This window comes from Peromyscus californicus, unplaced genomic scaffold (genome assembly GCF_007827085.1).
Source record: "Peromyscus californicus insignis strain IS unplaced genomic scaffold, ASM782708v3 Scaffold_4__1_contigs__length_199733344, whole genome shotgun sequence".
Lineage (NCBI taxonomy): Eukaryota > Metazoa > Chordata > Mammalia > Rodentia > Cricetidae > Peromyscus > Peromyscus californicus.
The window spans coordinates 91,587,982-91,604,156 of record NW_026294562.1 but is presented as its reverse complement, the minus strand read 5'-3'; the positions used below and the strand labels follow the sequence as shown (position 1 = coordinate 91,604,156).

Genomic DNA, 16,175 nt, shown 5'->3' with positions numbered 1-16,175 from the left:
TGTTTGCCATTCTGTATCATATTGTGGTCTTTTTAATGTTAACTTTTAAATTAAGTGAATCATTTGCTTATGTTGGAATTATCCAGATTTGGCAATGAGAACAACCTATCAAGGAGTTTTTATATTATTCTCTTGATATATCTTGAATACTTCTTTGAGTACTTAGGTTGGTTGGTTTTTTGTTTTTTTAAACTTTCTCAGACATTTCTACCAAGTCTTCTGGATCTTGATTTTTGTTGTGGAAAATAGTACCTAGAAACCAAAACCATAGACACTGACATATCTGCTGTTAGAAATATGTCATTGCTCCTAAGTCCTCAGTGGAAGCCGCTAAATAAATACATGCATGTGAGCATTTATAAGAGTGGAATGTGTATTTTATGTCCTCAAGATTTCATAATAAACAGATTGTCATATTTTTAACATTTTTTTTTAAATTTATTACATATACAGTGTTCTGCCTGCATGCCTGAAGAGGGCACCAGATCTCATTATAGATGGTTGTGAGCCACCATGTGGTTGCTGGAAATTGAGCTCAAGACCTGGAAGAACAACAGCCAGTGCTCTTAACCTCTGAGCCATCTCTCCAGCCTCCTCCCCTTTTAACATCTTTTGAAAGATTTGTTTATTTGTATACATGTGTGTGGGCCTACACATGTCATAGTATTCATGTGGAAATCAGAGGACAGCATGTGTTCTCCTTACACTGTACAGATTTCAGGGACAAACTCAGGCATTAGTTAGGCTTGACAACAAGCTCCTTTACCCACTAAATCATCTCACTGATGGTCAGTTAGGCTTCTTCCACTAGGGGGTTTATTAATATGCGGTTGTGAACATGAGTGTACAGATATCTACTGGTTAGCTCTCTTCAGTTTTTGTTGTTATTGCTATTACTAGAATTAGAACTTCCAGATCTGTAGACAGGTTTGTTTAAACTAACCCGTTTACTGTAGGCTTAGGTGTGTCTACTGGCCTTTGAATTCTTCAGTCTTCTAACAGCAGACTTTACTGTGAGCACAAGTGGTGTTTCAGGTACAGGCCTGGCCAGGTATTGTTTTCATGGGAACCATAGTACCAGATACCAGAGGCCCATCTCTTCATCTTGGTTTTGTCACAGAAGAAGAAATAGTACTTGGAGTGCTGGTAGATTGCAGTTTTCTTTCCATTTCCAAAGGGTAACACCACAGTGGGTTCTAGATTTACTGATGATCCTCACGTTCTTGTTGTATTCAGCCACATCACCATGACCTAGGCTAAGCCCAGGGAGTCTATAGGCAGGTTTCATTAACTATAGCATATTACATTTTGGGAAAACTTACTATAAGCTTCAGCTGTTGGTCAAGTGCCTTGTTACTGTTGGGTGCTGATTAAGTTCAGCCCTTACCGAGCTGACACCTGCCTAGAAGGGAAAGACAGGCATACTTGGTTCCCTCCCATGTGGCTTCTGTAATACAGAAGTGAAGAGGGTGCTCCAGTCTGCCCACAATGTCTTTTTGGACATCTCCCTGATTAGGGGCTGGGGACTCCTTATTATAGCCAAGTGAGTGTCCCTCTTGGCAGCTGGTGGGGGTAGAGCAGGGTCAGCTTTGTTTTTTGGTGATTGGCTGTGGTAGTGTGGTCATTAAAAGTTTCCTGTTTAGTGGGACTGCTCCTTTCCAGATCTGTTCTGAGTTTTTAGTCTGTACTCACTCAAATAGGTTGACAGCCACTGTCCCAGGGATTGTACTACCATCATTCCCCTCTGCTTCCTCCCTGCCTTTCTTTTCTTCTTTCTTCTTTTTTTAATCTGTAAAATTTTCACTTATTTGATTTGAAAGTATTATATATTTGAGATATATATATATATATATATATATATTGAGATATATATATATATATCAGTTAAATTTACCAAGTTTTTTCTTAAGATTTAAATTATAAAAAGAAGTAACTACATATACAATGCCAAAAATACATAGCTTGGTTCATATTTTAATGATACCTACTCTTAATTAGTTTATCCATCAAATCACATTTGGGATGTTTGCAGTTTTGTACTATTTTAAGCAGTAGTAATTGCACATTTCTATGTATGTCTGCTGTAACTCAGACAGGAGCTTCTCTAGGAGATGATCAGTAGATAGGTGGATGGATGAATGGATGAGTCCATAGACAGACAAGCAGGAAGGCAGATGGATATTTTTAAGGGTGAGAGTGGTAGGTTGTATGAATAAGCATTTTTTGTTTTATAGATAATGTAATGTCAAAGTTTCCTGAAAGTGGTATCATTTTACATTCACACTAAGACTGAGAAATCTTGAAGTGTGATTTTTTCAAGGGTCTTTTTGTTAAGACTTTTACACATTTCAGCATTTCTTTGGGAGCTATCCTTTTCTAAGGAGCTGTTCCTGTCCTCTGCTGGATACTTGTTGGTTATGACTCAGGAAGCAGGCCTTTTAGTTGCATTTTTGTGAACATTCTTTCCCAAGTCTTCTTCACTTTTTGCCCTTTCTGTTTTGTTAACTCTACATGTCTTCAATTTTAATTAACTTAATGTTCATCTTTGAACTTTTTAACATACTTAAAATTCTTCCAAGCTTAAGATTTTGAAGATATTCTGTAAAATTTCTTAAAGGATTTATAACTTTGGTTTTGCTGTTTAGGTCTTTAATGTAACTGATATGGTTTGCATGTAGGACATAAGAAATTCTATAAATTTTGATGTATTTTCCCCATCTATGAATGGCTACTTACTGGAACCATTTGCTAAAAAGGCCCTAGTTGGCCTGAAACTCTTATGTAGACCAGACTGGCCTAGAACTTAGAGGTCCTCTAGAGGTCCTCAGCTTCCCTCAGGTGCTGAGATTAAAGGCTACCATACCTGGCTAAAAAGTTTATCTTCTACCTAACCAAATTCCCAGATATATTTGGTTCTAGAGAGACTGTAGTTTTAGCTGTTATAATTAGGTCTTCCATCTATTGAGTTAATTTTTAAAAAAAAAAAAGTGTTGTTTTTTTTTTTTTTTTCTGGAGCTGAGGGCCAAACCCAGGGCCTTGCGCTTGGAGCGCTCTACCACAGAGCTAAATCCCCAACCTCTTGTTTTGTTTTTTTAAGATAGAATGGTCTCATATAGTCCAAGTTGGCCTGGAACTCATGTAAATTAGACTGGCTTTGGACTTGCTGCTGTGTGCATCGCTTAATTTTTATAGTTATTTGATTTGTATTTCATTCCTTATAAAGAACTTTCTGACCAAGATTAAGCATGAGTAACAATTTTAATGGAACATCTAGGTTTTTTGTTAAGTGGGAGTAAAAGTCCTGTCTGTTTTGTCTTGTCTCACAGTAGATTATTTTTGGAAATGAAGACAATAGGGGAAGTATTCACTGCTGATCAGGTGGCTACAGGAACTGGGAGACGTTTAAGGGGAAAGAAGATGAGTGATAGCAACATTATGATGGTAAAATGGCGAGAGATGAGCTGTTCTGATTATCTTCAGCTGTGTAACCACTGTCTCTAAACTACTTCTTCCTCACAGAGTAGCAGCCCAGGCAAGGCAGGTGACACTAACTTACTTTTCTGCTGTGTGGCATCAACCAGGCAGGGGTAGGGCTGGAAGCATCTGAAAGAGTTCTTGGACTGTGTACTGTTAATGCTGATTGTCAGCTGGGATCTCATTGTAAGGGCATGGATCTGAGAGCAAGCCAGGTGTCTAAAGTCCTTTTTAACCCAGCCTTGGAAGTCATGTTATAGCATGGGAGTCACCAGGCCCACCTCAAAGGATGTGACGTTAGATTCCTACTTTTGCTAAGAGTCATGTCACAGAATTGGGTGCACATGTTTTGAAACTGCCACAATGAAACTTGAGCCAAAGAGGTAAGGCTATCAAGGGAAAAGCAATCTGGGTACCATGGACAGAAATGTTAAGTCTGAGAGTGGCAGTAGCTGGCTGCTCAGATTTGTTAATGGCCTGCTTCTCACTATGTAAAGACTCCTCCAGGGAATAAGAGCTTTGTTCAGTTACATTCTAGGCAACTAAAGCAGCTTTAACAGATGATTTCAGGTCAGTATTTGTGAAAGATACAGTCAACATTCTCTACTAAACTTCAGTTTTTAAACTAACGGTTCTGGCACAGGAAAGTGAGTAGTAAAGGACAAGAAGCAGGATTCAAATTGTGTCAAACAGAATGATCCTTTTGGTTAGAACCTGAGTCACTGTAAAATAGAAAAGATTTTGGTAGGACATATATTGAATTGCTAATGATTGCTATTTTAGAATTGCTTTTTTTTTTTTTTTTTTAACTTTGTCTCCTATAGTCCAGGCTGCCCTTGAACACATTATATAGCTGAGGAGACCATGAACTTCTGGTCCTCCTGATACATCCCCAACCCTGGAGTCACTGTTTGAAAAATGATTACTGCTATTAGAATTATATTTCTACTGTAAAGGCAAAATGACCTTTAATTCAGTATGTTCTCCTTATTAAGCAAAGGAAGGGACAAAAGATAAATGTGTATAGAAGAAGCGTGGATATTGTAGACTTGGGGTTTCAAGAAATTGCTTCTTGATTATTGGTAACTTTTATTTCTTTTTTCATACAAGTGTGTGTCTATTTTCTTAGTTGTTAAAAAATAGGACCTATAGTAAGAAGCTTATCTTAAAGGTGCCTGTCATTAAAATGTGCCAGTTTCCATGTCAGCCTTACCATCACTGTACCATAGGTTTTCAGTATGCATAGAAGACTGATACCCAGCATTACAGTTGCAACATAAGTGATGAATGAATCCTAGATGATGTATAATATTGTAATGATATGTATTTTATCACAAAATGTCTTTTTCCTTCATTTCACTTAATGCCTATATTTTATGGGAATAATTCATTTTGTTCTTATATGCCATAGGATGTGTTTTGGAGATGCAGACAAAATATCTTTGATGAAATGAAGAAGAAATTTTTACAGGTAGCCTGCTGGTGTCATTGCTTTAGTGTGATAGTCAGCAGAGCAATAACAGCATGCTTGTGTTTTTGTTTAATAACAAAGCATGTCTTAAGTTTTCTGCTTGTTTGGCTATTTTATTCCCATCCAATTTTAGTAGCATAGATGTCATCTTATATGAATTTTACTTCTGGACAGTCCTTTGTAACAAGTGAATGCGGAGGAAGGACTGAGGTAAAACGACAGAGCCCTTTGTTTCACATTTGGATATTGTATTTGCTTGTTGTTACAGATATATGTATTTTCTGCACTACTACTAAGTAATAGAAAATGAATATATCTGCACTAATAGTACTAGGGATTGGATAACTTAATACCTTACAGAGTTACTGCCTAGAAATTTTTGATAAGATTTATTGATTTATTTATTTAGGAGAGGAGCGCTTACTGCTCCTCCGTGTGAAGGTCAGAGGACAGCTTGTTAGGGAAGTCCATTCTCTGCTTCCATCATGTGGATTCCAGGAGTTAAGTTCAGGTCTTCATCTTGACGGCAAGTGTCTTTACACACTGAGCCATCTTGCAGGCCCTCTGCCTAGAAGTCTTACTGAAGAATTAGATAGAAATGTTAGCTTCTGGAGCACCTGAGTTCCTAATAAGCCCAACTTCCCTGTCCATTCCACTCTAACCTTTTGTTCAGACTTCACTTTCCATGGATTCATCTATATCTGTTTTCCCCGGGACCCAACGGTTGCAGGAGACCACTTAGGAAAAGATGACACAGATAACTTGAATAGGTTAGAGCTTTGATACAGTGCAAAGAGAATCTTAAAAATAAAATCATCTTTTTAATGTAATTTAGGATTTTCATCAATCAGCAGACCAAGAATTATTACTTAAAATTGAACGATGTAAATGGGGCTGAGAAATTATATAAATTTCAGTTGCAAAAATATTTATACTCAATTCTCTTTTATCATCTGTAGCAGTGTAGTAATTATGAACAGTGAATAGACAAAGCAAAGACCTGAGACTGCATTTCTTACCTCATAGCAGCTTTTGTACCCAGAAGTAGAGAAATGGACTGTGCATGCCAGCCTGAAGAGAAAATGGGTTGACTGTGCAATGTAGAAGTAAAGAAGACCCTTCACAACATTTTGATTCTTTAACAATTTTCTCCCATAAAAATCAAATGTTGGTAGCTCTTTTTGTTATTTACTACATCAATGACTGAACATATACCATCAGCTATATACCTTACTTAGTGTTTTTAAATACGAAACAGCTAAGAACTGTTTTGTTGATTGGGTTTTGTGTCGTTTTTGAGGTACTTGGGATTGAATCTGTGGCCTCACACCTCACACCTACTTGGCAGACCTGCCACTAAGCTATGTCTCCAGACCCTTTTTAAATTTTTTATTATGAATCAGTCTCACTAAGTTGCCTGACAGGCCTTGAACTTGGAATCTTCCCACCTCAACCTCTTGAGTTGCTAGAATTACAGAACTGTAGGCCCTGGCCCAGCTTAGGAACTATTTGTTGTTTTTTTTGTTTTGTTTTGTTTTGTTTTTGTTTTTGTTTTTAAAGACAAGAAAAGCTCAGTGTTGACACCAGTAATCTCAAAGTTTGATTGTTAAGAATGTCAAGAAATAGAGACAAGACGATTTGAGAGAATTATACATTCAGGGTGTACTTAGGATTGCCCTTGTCAGCTACTTCTGTGTTCTCCTAGTAGCAAAGCTGTCTCTGGAAGAAAACAGTATTTACTCTGCAATCTGTATCCTAACGTACTTTTTGCACCAAGATTCTATCTTGATTTTTACTTTTTGAGGGTTCCTTTCCAGCTGTGCTGGGAAATCAACTGTTTGTGCAGTGAGTTAGATACAAGCAACAAGCTTCCAATGCAGTTCTTAGGTTGACTGTCAAATGTGTGTGTCGGATAAGTAAATTCAATTGTGACTCTACCTTCCTTTTTGGCTAGGCCTGCTATGGAGGGAACTTTGCCCTTTCAAAACCTCATCCTAAACTCATTTGTCTTCCTAAATGGAATCTTCTGTAGGCTTTTAGAACTTTGTAGCTTTCTTTCACCTTGAATTCTTAGAACTCTTTGAACTAAAGATTTTTGCTCCGTCCCCTAAAGCATAATCTATGCTCAGGTGTGTTCCCACTCCCACACCCCTCCACCCACCATTGACACATCTTTCTATAATAGTTTGCATGTACCTGATTGTATCTTGCCATGTTTTTGTTACCTGTTGCTGGTAGCAGCTTACCCTAACATTTAGTGGCTTAAAAGAACATTTCATTTATTTACTCAGGATTCTGTGAGATGAAGTTTGAGCAAGGACTCAGCTATTGAGCTCTGTTCCTTGAGGCATTATTACTTGGCTTCATTCATCTGGTAGTTGGCTTTGGATGGAGTGTCCAAGAATGCTATTCTCATGTATCACACCTCAGTGATTCCACTCAGCGTCCGCTTTGCCTATGTAGACTGCTAGGGCTTCCACATAGTGTGCTAATGCCAAGGTAATCAGATCTCTTACATTAGGACTGCTTAATAAAGGGGACTTTCCAAGATGCAGAGTGAAGGCTGATGGTTTCTTAAGGCCCAGCTTTAAGTGGCACAGTGTCACACATTCTGATGGTCCTAAACATAGTTATGTAGCCAACTTAAATTCGTGAGAAGGGGGAAAATGGAAAAAGAATAGCAAAGAGTCAACATTTTGTAATTCACCTGAAGATGATACTGAATTTTTCTTTGGCCATAAGTACCATCATTCTAAGGTATAGCCTTAAAATAGGTAGCTGCTTCAGTTGTCTCCAGTCTGTGAAATATATTTTTACATTTGAATGTTTTAGAAAATGATTAAATTGATACTGTAGAGGAATTTTGCTCTTGAAAAGCTATTTATTATAAAATTACAATATCTTATTTATGATACTTTCCAATGGAGAATTTTTTTTTTTAAACAGGGATTCCAACGTTAGGTGAAATGTATGGTGGGTAGCCACATGTTAGGTTTAATTATAGGTGAAATAAAGAACAAACCAGGTAATTGGGTATAAATAAAGTAATGGTTTACAAAGGGCTAGTCTAGACCTTTAAAGAATATTGTATTTGGTTAAATTATACTAGAATTGGCCAGGCAGCCAATCCCAGCACTGTGCCAATCCCAGCACTGGGAGGCAGAGCCAGGTGGATCTCTGTGAGTTCAAGGCCAGCCTGATCTACAGAGCGAGCTCCAGGACAGGCACCAAAACAACAGAGAAACCCTGTCTCAAAAAACCAAAAAAAAAAAACCAAAAAAAAAAAAAAAAAAAAAAAATTAGAATTGAATTCAAGAGTAATATATGATGGGCCTGGAAATTTTAGAAAACAGAATGGGTACAAAGCTTTAGCACATAGTTATTTTTAAAAGTTTGTGGGCTGGGGTTGTAGCTCAGTAGTCTAGCACTTAACTAGCATGCCCAATGCTCTGGCTCAATCCTCAATACTGACCCCCCCCCCCCAAAAAAAAAAAAGCGTAGTCAAATCTGGCCTAGAATCAGTAAAATAGATAATTTTATTTTTAAAATAAATTTTAAAATAAAATTAATCCATGCATTAAATAATACTTTTCAGCTGAAAGTGATAAATTATAGCCTGACAGAAAAAGAATTGCATGATGTATTTATAAATCAAGAAATGTAAAATAGCTTGTCTACTCTGATTCAGTGACTGTGTCTAAGAAGCCTGAGTGAGTGCATAGGAAAAGTATTAGAAAGTTGCTCAGTAAAACGTTACTGGGTGTCTCTTGAGATATAGGATTATAGATCATTTCTCTCTCTCTATTTATACTCTTAACATTTATTTATATATTTGTTTATTTTATTTAGAGACAGAGTTCAGCTCTGTCGGTATGGAACTCACTATGTGGACCAGGCTGGCCTTAAACTCAATAGAGATCTTCCTGCTTCTGCCTGTTGATTGTTGGGATTAAAGGCAGGCACCACCATACCCAGCCCTTACTGTTTTTTTAAAGGGCAGCATAATTGTGTGTATAAAAAATAATTATTGACATTAAAGGAAGTAAAAGGAACACATAAGATTAAATTTTGTGTTTACTATTGCACAGTGCTCTTCACGTAGGTTCCATTGTGGTAACTTCCCTGTGTGTTCATGTGGGAGGAGAAGAATCTAGAGTTCTTGTACTTTACTCTCACACAGTTTGAGGAAGCTAGCAGCTGAGGGTGCATAGGGCCGTGATATTGCCATAGCACCATGGTTAGTATATTACTCTGCAGCATTTTCCATATCCAGGGTCTTTTAAGGTGTGTTGGAATTACGAAAGCAGATATTTGCTGGGTGTGGTAGGGCATGCCTTTAATACCAGCACTTGTAAGGCTGAGTCAGGAAAAGTTCAAGGCCAGCCTGGTCTAGGATATGTTTCCAGGCTCTGTCTCAAAACAAACAAATAAAAAAACATAAACCAACCCCCCCAAAAAAAATATTTAGTAGTTGAAATTATTTTGAGTTCATCCTTTTACTCTAGACCAGATTTTTTAAATTTTATTTATTTTAATTTTATGTGCATTGATGTTTTGTCTGCATGTATGTCTGTGAAGGTGTTGGATCCCCTGGAACTGTTACAAACAGTGTGAGCTGCCATGTGGGTGCTGGGAATTGAACCTGGGTCCTCTGGAAGAGCAATCAGTTCTCTTAACCGCTGAGACATCTCTCCAGGCCCCAATTTTTTTTTTTAAAGGGTCTGGTTTATGTTTCTTAATTTTGATTTCAAGTGTGTAATATTCTCTGTGTTAATGTCTACTTTAAATACACAGTTGAAGGCTTTTCCTCCTTTTCAGGGGCATGTTAATAATGCCCTCTTTTACAGTTTTAGTTTTTATAGAGAGGGTATTTCTCATTTTCTTTTTTTTTTTTTTTTTGGTTTTTCGAGACAGGGTTTCTCTGTGTAGCTTTGTGCCTTTCCTGGAACTCACTTGGTAGCCCAGGCTGGCCTCGAACTCACAGAGATCCGCCTGGCTCTGCCTCCCGAGTGCTGGGATTAAAGGCGTGCGCCACCACCGCCCGGCTTCTCATTTTCATTTTTAAGTATGTTATTGTTAGTAATTAAATTTTTTACTTGTCTGAAATGTGGTGCTAGCCAATCTGTTTTAAATGTTACACTTTTATAGCAATGTATTTCTGTTCTTAATAGGATTAACCTTAATTTATACAATCCCTTCCAAGTCCAAAATTGACATTGCAGAAACAGATTACAATGATTTTACTTTATTTCACCTAACATAAACCTTGTGGCTGTCCTGTTGTCAGTATTAGTCAGTAATTTTATTAGTTCTTATTTTAAAGTAGATGCTATGGACATAAGGAAAAGGTTGAAGTTGATCCTGTTAAAGACAAAGAAGGAATTCTTGGAGCTGGGATTAATCACTAAGTGGTAGAGTATTGGCCAGCATGCAAGAGACTCTAAATTCACTGCAGTACCACAAAGTAGGAGAGGTGAGAAAGGGAGAAGAGAGGAGACAAGATATTTGGGTAGAGCACCAGAATGTGACGATTGTGTTTCTGAATAGCCTTGCATAGGGATGGCCAGAGGCCCTCTAGGGAATGCAAGCTAGTATTAGAATGGAGCTAGTATTAGAAATACTGTTTTGGATTGAAGGAATATTAGATTGAAAAATACAAACTTCTCAGGAAGCTGTTGCCATAATTTTGATAGGAGATACTCTTGATTATAGTTGGGAACAGAGCAGTAAGGGATACCTAAAAGTAGATACTAGACTAGATACAATTTGGTGCTAGTGGCAGGTAAAGAGGAGAGCTGAAACTGGAAGACACTTAGCTTGGCTCTGGTTTCAGAAACTTGCTAGGTATAGGTGGCTCTTGTTGATCTGGCCATTTAGATGAGGAAGAGAGAGGAATTTCTTCCACTCAAGCATCCGGTGTGTTCAGATACAATTGATGTAACTGCTAATACCATGGGAAATGGAAGATAAAAATCAGTATTTTCAAGAGCTTAAGGGGGCGTGTATGGCATATTTTGGGTTTTATTTTGCTTTGAGAAAGATTTTTTTTAAATTTCTGTCTTGATAATTACTGATGGAAGGAGAATTTATAATAGAAGGAAGGAGAATTTTTAGTCCAATTTCCAGATTGACAGTTGAAAAGACTTGGTAATGACACATTTTTTAAAGATCAAACTTGGTAATTAAAAAAAATTATTTGTATGATTTGCTTACATATATGTCTAGACCTATATGCCTGGTGCCCAGGGAGGCCAGAAGAGAGCACTGGGTCTCCTGGAGCTGAGTTACAGGTGGTTGTGAACTGCTCAGCATGAATACTGGGAAACAAACTCAGGTCCTGTAGAAGAGCAGCAAGCTCTCTTAACCTCTGAGCCATTGCTCCAGCCCTAAATTTTGTAATTTTTAACTTAAAATTTTCATGGCTTCTTGGCTCTATTGCTTTATAACCTTAAAGGTAAAAGCAGATATCCACAAGAATAACTACTTTTCCAAAGCAACATGGTGCTTACGTTTGACATGATCTATTAGGGTGTGTTTCAGAGTAAAACAGTACAGAGGATATACTGTCTATGGGTCATTTATGATGATCATAAAATTTATAGTTATTTATAATTGTGTTTTCCTTTAAGAATATTAATTGAAAATAACTGTTTTTTTTCATTTCAGATAGAAAATGCTGCTGAAGAACCAAGAGTCTTATGTATAATACAAGATACTACTAACTCAAAGACAGTGAATGAACGGATCACTTTAAATTTACCAGCATCTACCCCAGTCAGAAAGCTCTTTGAAGATGTGGCCAACAAAGTAGGCTACATAAATGGAACCTTTGATTTGGCGTGGGGAAATGGAGTCAATACTGCTGATACGGTAACCCTCAGACCTAAAGCATCTGCTTAAGCTGCTAATAGTAATGTCATAGCTATGATTACTGCAGTTGTTAGTGGTGATTAAGTGAAAGCCTGGACATTACAGTGCCATTTATATGGTTATCAAAAGTGTAGTGCTGAGTGCGACGCAGTGACTGGTCCCTCTTCCCTTGTGGAGTCAACAGTTGACCTGAAGTTTGCATAATATCAGGTCATCAGTTTTGTATTCATAAAAAGGTGGCTATCATACATATCAGCTGAAGAAAATTTTCCATGTTTACTGAGATACTCATTTGATGTTTTTAATAAAAATTATTAATAAGATCACTTTTTTTTCCTTTTATTTGTATACCTATGTGTATTTCTGGGCATTTTTTTTTCTGTGTACATATGTAATGTGTTACCATGTAAAACTCTTTAATTCCCAAACTCCAAAGTTTCTAATGTATGCAGTCTCAGGTGTGAACTTTTTTTTTTAATGTCTCTGTCCTGTTAAATGCTTGCATCCTTTGTGATCTATTTCTTTGTTGCATTGCCTCATTTCTTTCATATTGTAGCATCTCCTCAAAGGCTGAGTGATTCTTGTTTTATTCATCTTTGTATTCAAGAATCTCCACAGAAGCTGATAAAATTTGCAGTATTCAGTTTCCATTTTCTTCTAGAAGGGATGAAGCATCCTGATATCAGCCCCATTTGACTGTGGGGTTGAGAGGTGCCCAGCATCTCCCTGCATGGCTCTGCTCTGCCATGGTGACTGACTGTAGTGCCCATGCTTTTGCTTTGGCAGGGAGAAAATAAGTTCCATTGCCCACTGCTTAGTCTGAAGAGGGAAAGGAGAGGCCAGAATGACAGAATGCCTTTTCCCATTTGTTCAGCTTGGTTCCCTGGCCTCAGCTCTTGACCTTTGCCTAGTGTTTCCTATCACCCTTATGTGTTTCCTTCCATAGCAGTCTCCTGTAGGCACTTTGAGCCCTGGGTTTCCTCTAGGTTTGTTTTTTTATATAAATCATAACTGTTTTCTATTTTTTAATTTCTCAGAATTTCTGGTATGTTCATGATACCCTTTTCCTGTGCTCTTGCCAAATTTTTCTTTAAAAGTTTTTGTTGGCATTCATGGAGTTTAGAGGATTATTTGGTAGACACATGATTAGGTCACCATATGATCCAATCCTGTATTTATTTTTACTACAGTAGTAAATGAGTTAGATGAAGATTATTGAAGAAGTGATCATTTCCATCCCCCAACCCCATACCCTCTTGAGTCCTGACAGTAAAGTGGAAATAGATAGCATTTCCTAGTTCAGCCTTCTCCTTAAAGAGTTATATTAGTATACACACACACACACTTACACACTCACAGTTATGCTGTATAATTATTTTGTGATTTGGGGTGAGACAAGGTTTCGCTCTGTAGCCCTAGTAGGATTTGAACTTGACTGTGATCCTCCTGCTTCAGCCTCCCAAGTGCTGGGATTACAGGTGCTAGCTACCATCCCTGCTTTGGTTTGGATATTCAGTATATTGCTTATCTGAGAATTCTTATACTCAAATATCAAATATTTTATAGTTTTAGTTATATAAGCTTTTTAAAAGATCTTTATGAAAATCTATTACATTGCATATATTTTAGAAAAAGAACCAATGTATATATACAAGGTGTATTGAATTTGATGAGTATTATATATATCATCAATCCCTTAGCCTTTTCTTTGGGATTTTAGATGTTGGAGGATGTGAGCCTCTGGGATGCCCACAGCATATGTACTATTAATTGGTTTAGTTTGTGATAGATGAGTTCATTCAAAACCTGACTGAAAAGAAATTTATCCAAATCATTACTGAAAAAATACTACTTTCATGAAAATGTGTATGTATTTGGTGTTTTATTATCACAATTAATTTTTCTTATAGTCTAATATTTTTTACCCATAGGCACCACTGGATCACACCAGTGACAAGTCTCTTCTTGATGCTAATTTTGAGCCAGGAAAGAAGAACTTTCTGCATTTGACAGATAAAGATGGTGAACAGCCTCAGATGATGTTGGTAAGCTATTTAAGAAGACTTAATATCCATAATTTTTGTGCTCTGGGAATGTAGTTTTCCAGAGGAAGAAAAGATGTACAATTGTATGATAAATGATTCCTTTTCCTTTTGTGTTGATTTGCTATAGTTACATGTGATGACATGGGTGCATCAGGTATCCACAGCACGATTATGCTTAGTCTGTTGCCATATTGAGACTACTGCTATACAGGGATAGGAAAGGCCCAGATTAGAATACCATAAAGGCCTGTATTTCCATGGCCTATCCTTTAGTTAAGTATAAAACTCATCAGCTCTTTCGTTATTTGATGGGAGACTATTTCCATTCCCACTCCCTGACACACCCCCTGCCCCATCTTTTTTGGGTTGACTAATATGTCAGTTAGATGCTTCTGTTGATTTAATATTCACTTCAATTCAGACTTACTTGAACAGGCATTCCTGTCTAGTCTAGTAGCCTTGCAGATTAGCCCACTGACTCCCAATTGGAAGAACATTTTCCCAGAGTTTTGACTTTTGGAGAGGTATACATATATAAGTTACAAACACTATATATTCAAGATACTATTTCCTTAACTAAAAACTATGGTGGGGGCTGGAGAGATGGCTCAGAGGTCAAGAACAGAGGTCAAGGCTGCTCTTCTAGAGGACCCAGGTTCGATTCCCACATGGCAGCTCACGATTGTGACTCTAGTCCCAGGGAATCTAATGCCCTCTTCTGGCCTTCTGAGGCACTGCATTCATGTGATGCCCAGACATATATGCAGCTGTACTCATACACATAAAATTAAAAAATGAACTCATTAAAAAAAAAAAAAAACCACTATTGTGAGTAAATATTGTTTGATGGTTACAAATTCCAGAGGATGTAGGTTTAAAAAATTAAGAAAACCTGGTCTGATTTGCCTAGCTGTTTTACAGACTGAAGAAACTAAGGCTCAGAGAATATGGACTTTTTCAGAGCCCTTCTCTTTACTAAAACTTGCTCAGGACAAAATGTTCTTTTTGATGGCCTTCCGTTAGAAATCTATTGTGAGTAAAGACGTCCCTTTGAGCAGGAGATGGTAATAAGCAGTATGTCTGTGCCAAAACAGCACTTGAATGTGCCACTTGAGCACCCTGAAGCTCATTTTTCGTTTTGTGGTATCACAGGATTTTGATTGGTCTTGGGTGACTCTGAAAGCATAATTAGCTATTATTGTAAGAGCTCTGGCTTCACAGTTTTAGAGTTGTGGTTTCAGTTGCTTAGTCACTGTTCTTGCTCTGTCTTAATTGCTTATGCTGGTTTTGTGCCCTTTAATCCTTTTCAACATATTACACATTAACAGGAAGTTTCTTGTTAGAGACTGAGCAACTCTCTATTTAAGCCAGCAATTCTCTGATGTCTCTCAACTGCTGGGCCTAACTTACGACGTAAAAATGAATGTTAGGTGCTCACTCAGGACTTCATAGTGACATATCTCATTTCTTCATGTACATAAAACATTTTAAAGAGAACTTTTTAAAAAATCTACAAAGTTAAATTATTTGAAAAGGGTCAGGAGCATTGGTTGGTGCTCTGAGTGAGACATCTTTCAGAGTTGTCTGCAAGAAACTCAGGGCACACACTCCTTAGGTGTCTGGTAGGATCAGTCACAGCATGATTTAAATTTTTCTCACCATTGCTAGTCAGTAAATACTGGTTATGCTGCATTTTAGGAGGACTCCAGTAACGTGGATGACAGCATGCATGACAGATTTATAGGTCCACTTCCAAGAGAAGGTTCTGTGGCCTCTACCAGTGATTATGTCAGCCAAAGCTACTCCTATTCATCAATTTTGAACAAATCAGAAACTGGTAAGACTTATTTATTGTTGTGTAACATAAAATCATAATCTCAGCAAGTTCAGGCCTAATTGAATTTCTTCATTTCATCAGTACAAAACTGAGACCTAGAGCAAGATGACAGCCCAGCAGAAGCAGAGTCAGACCTGTCGGGCTGTGTGATCTTCCTTCCCTTACCCCTTGCTGCCTTTACTGTATTGTTACTACCTTTATTTATCCACAAACTAGAAGATCCAGGATATTGTGTTTTGAAGAAAATTGTTTTGGTAACGTTCGTTCCCTTTAGAGTGTAATGTGACATTTTTGAAGTTAGCTTCTCTGGAAATGAAATCTGCTTTTCACCTTTTAGATTAAGATGGGCTGTGAGGAATGCGCTTCAATGAAGCAGACGGAACACATTAATTTTATTGGGTCTGCTGTATCTTTTAGTTTGTTATGTTTCAAATAAATTAGATCATTTAAAATTTTCTGTTAGGTCTAGAGAGATGGC

At 37.5% G+C, this 16,175-nt stretch overlaps 1 protein-coding gene across 2 annotated transcripts in view; it reads left to right on the top strand.

Moving 5' to 3' along the window:
* Positions 1-16,175, top strand: part of Usp47 (ubiquitin specific peptidase 47) — a 90,742-nt gene that overhangs the window by 18,463 nt on the left and 56,104 nt on the right. For both annotated transcript variants that reach the window (XM_052713954.1, XM_052713953.1), the window contains exons 2-4: positions 11,612-11,815; positions 13,747-13,860; positions 15,559-15,697. In XM_052713954.1, coding sequence (XP_052569914.1) covers positions 11,612-11,815; positions 13,747-13,860; positions 15,559-15,697 — 457 coding nt within the window. The remainder of the gene's footprint in view (positions 1-11,611; positions 11,816-13,746; positions 13,861-15,558; positions 15,698-16,175) is intronic.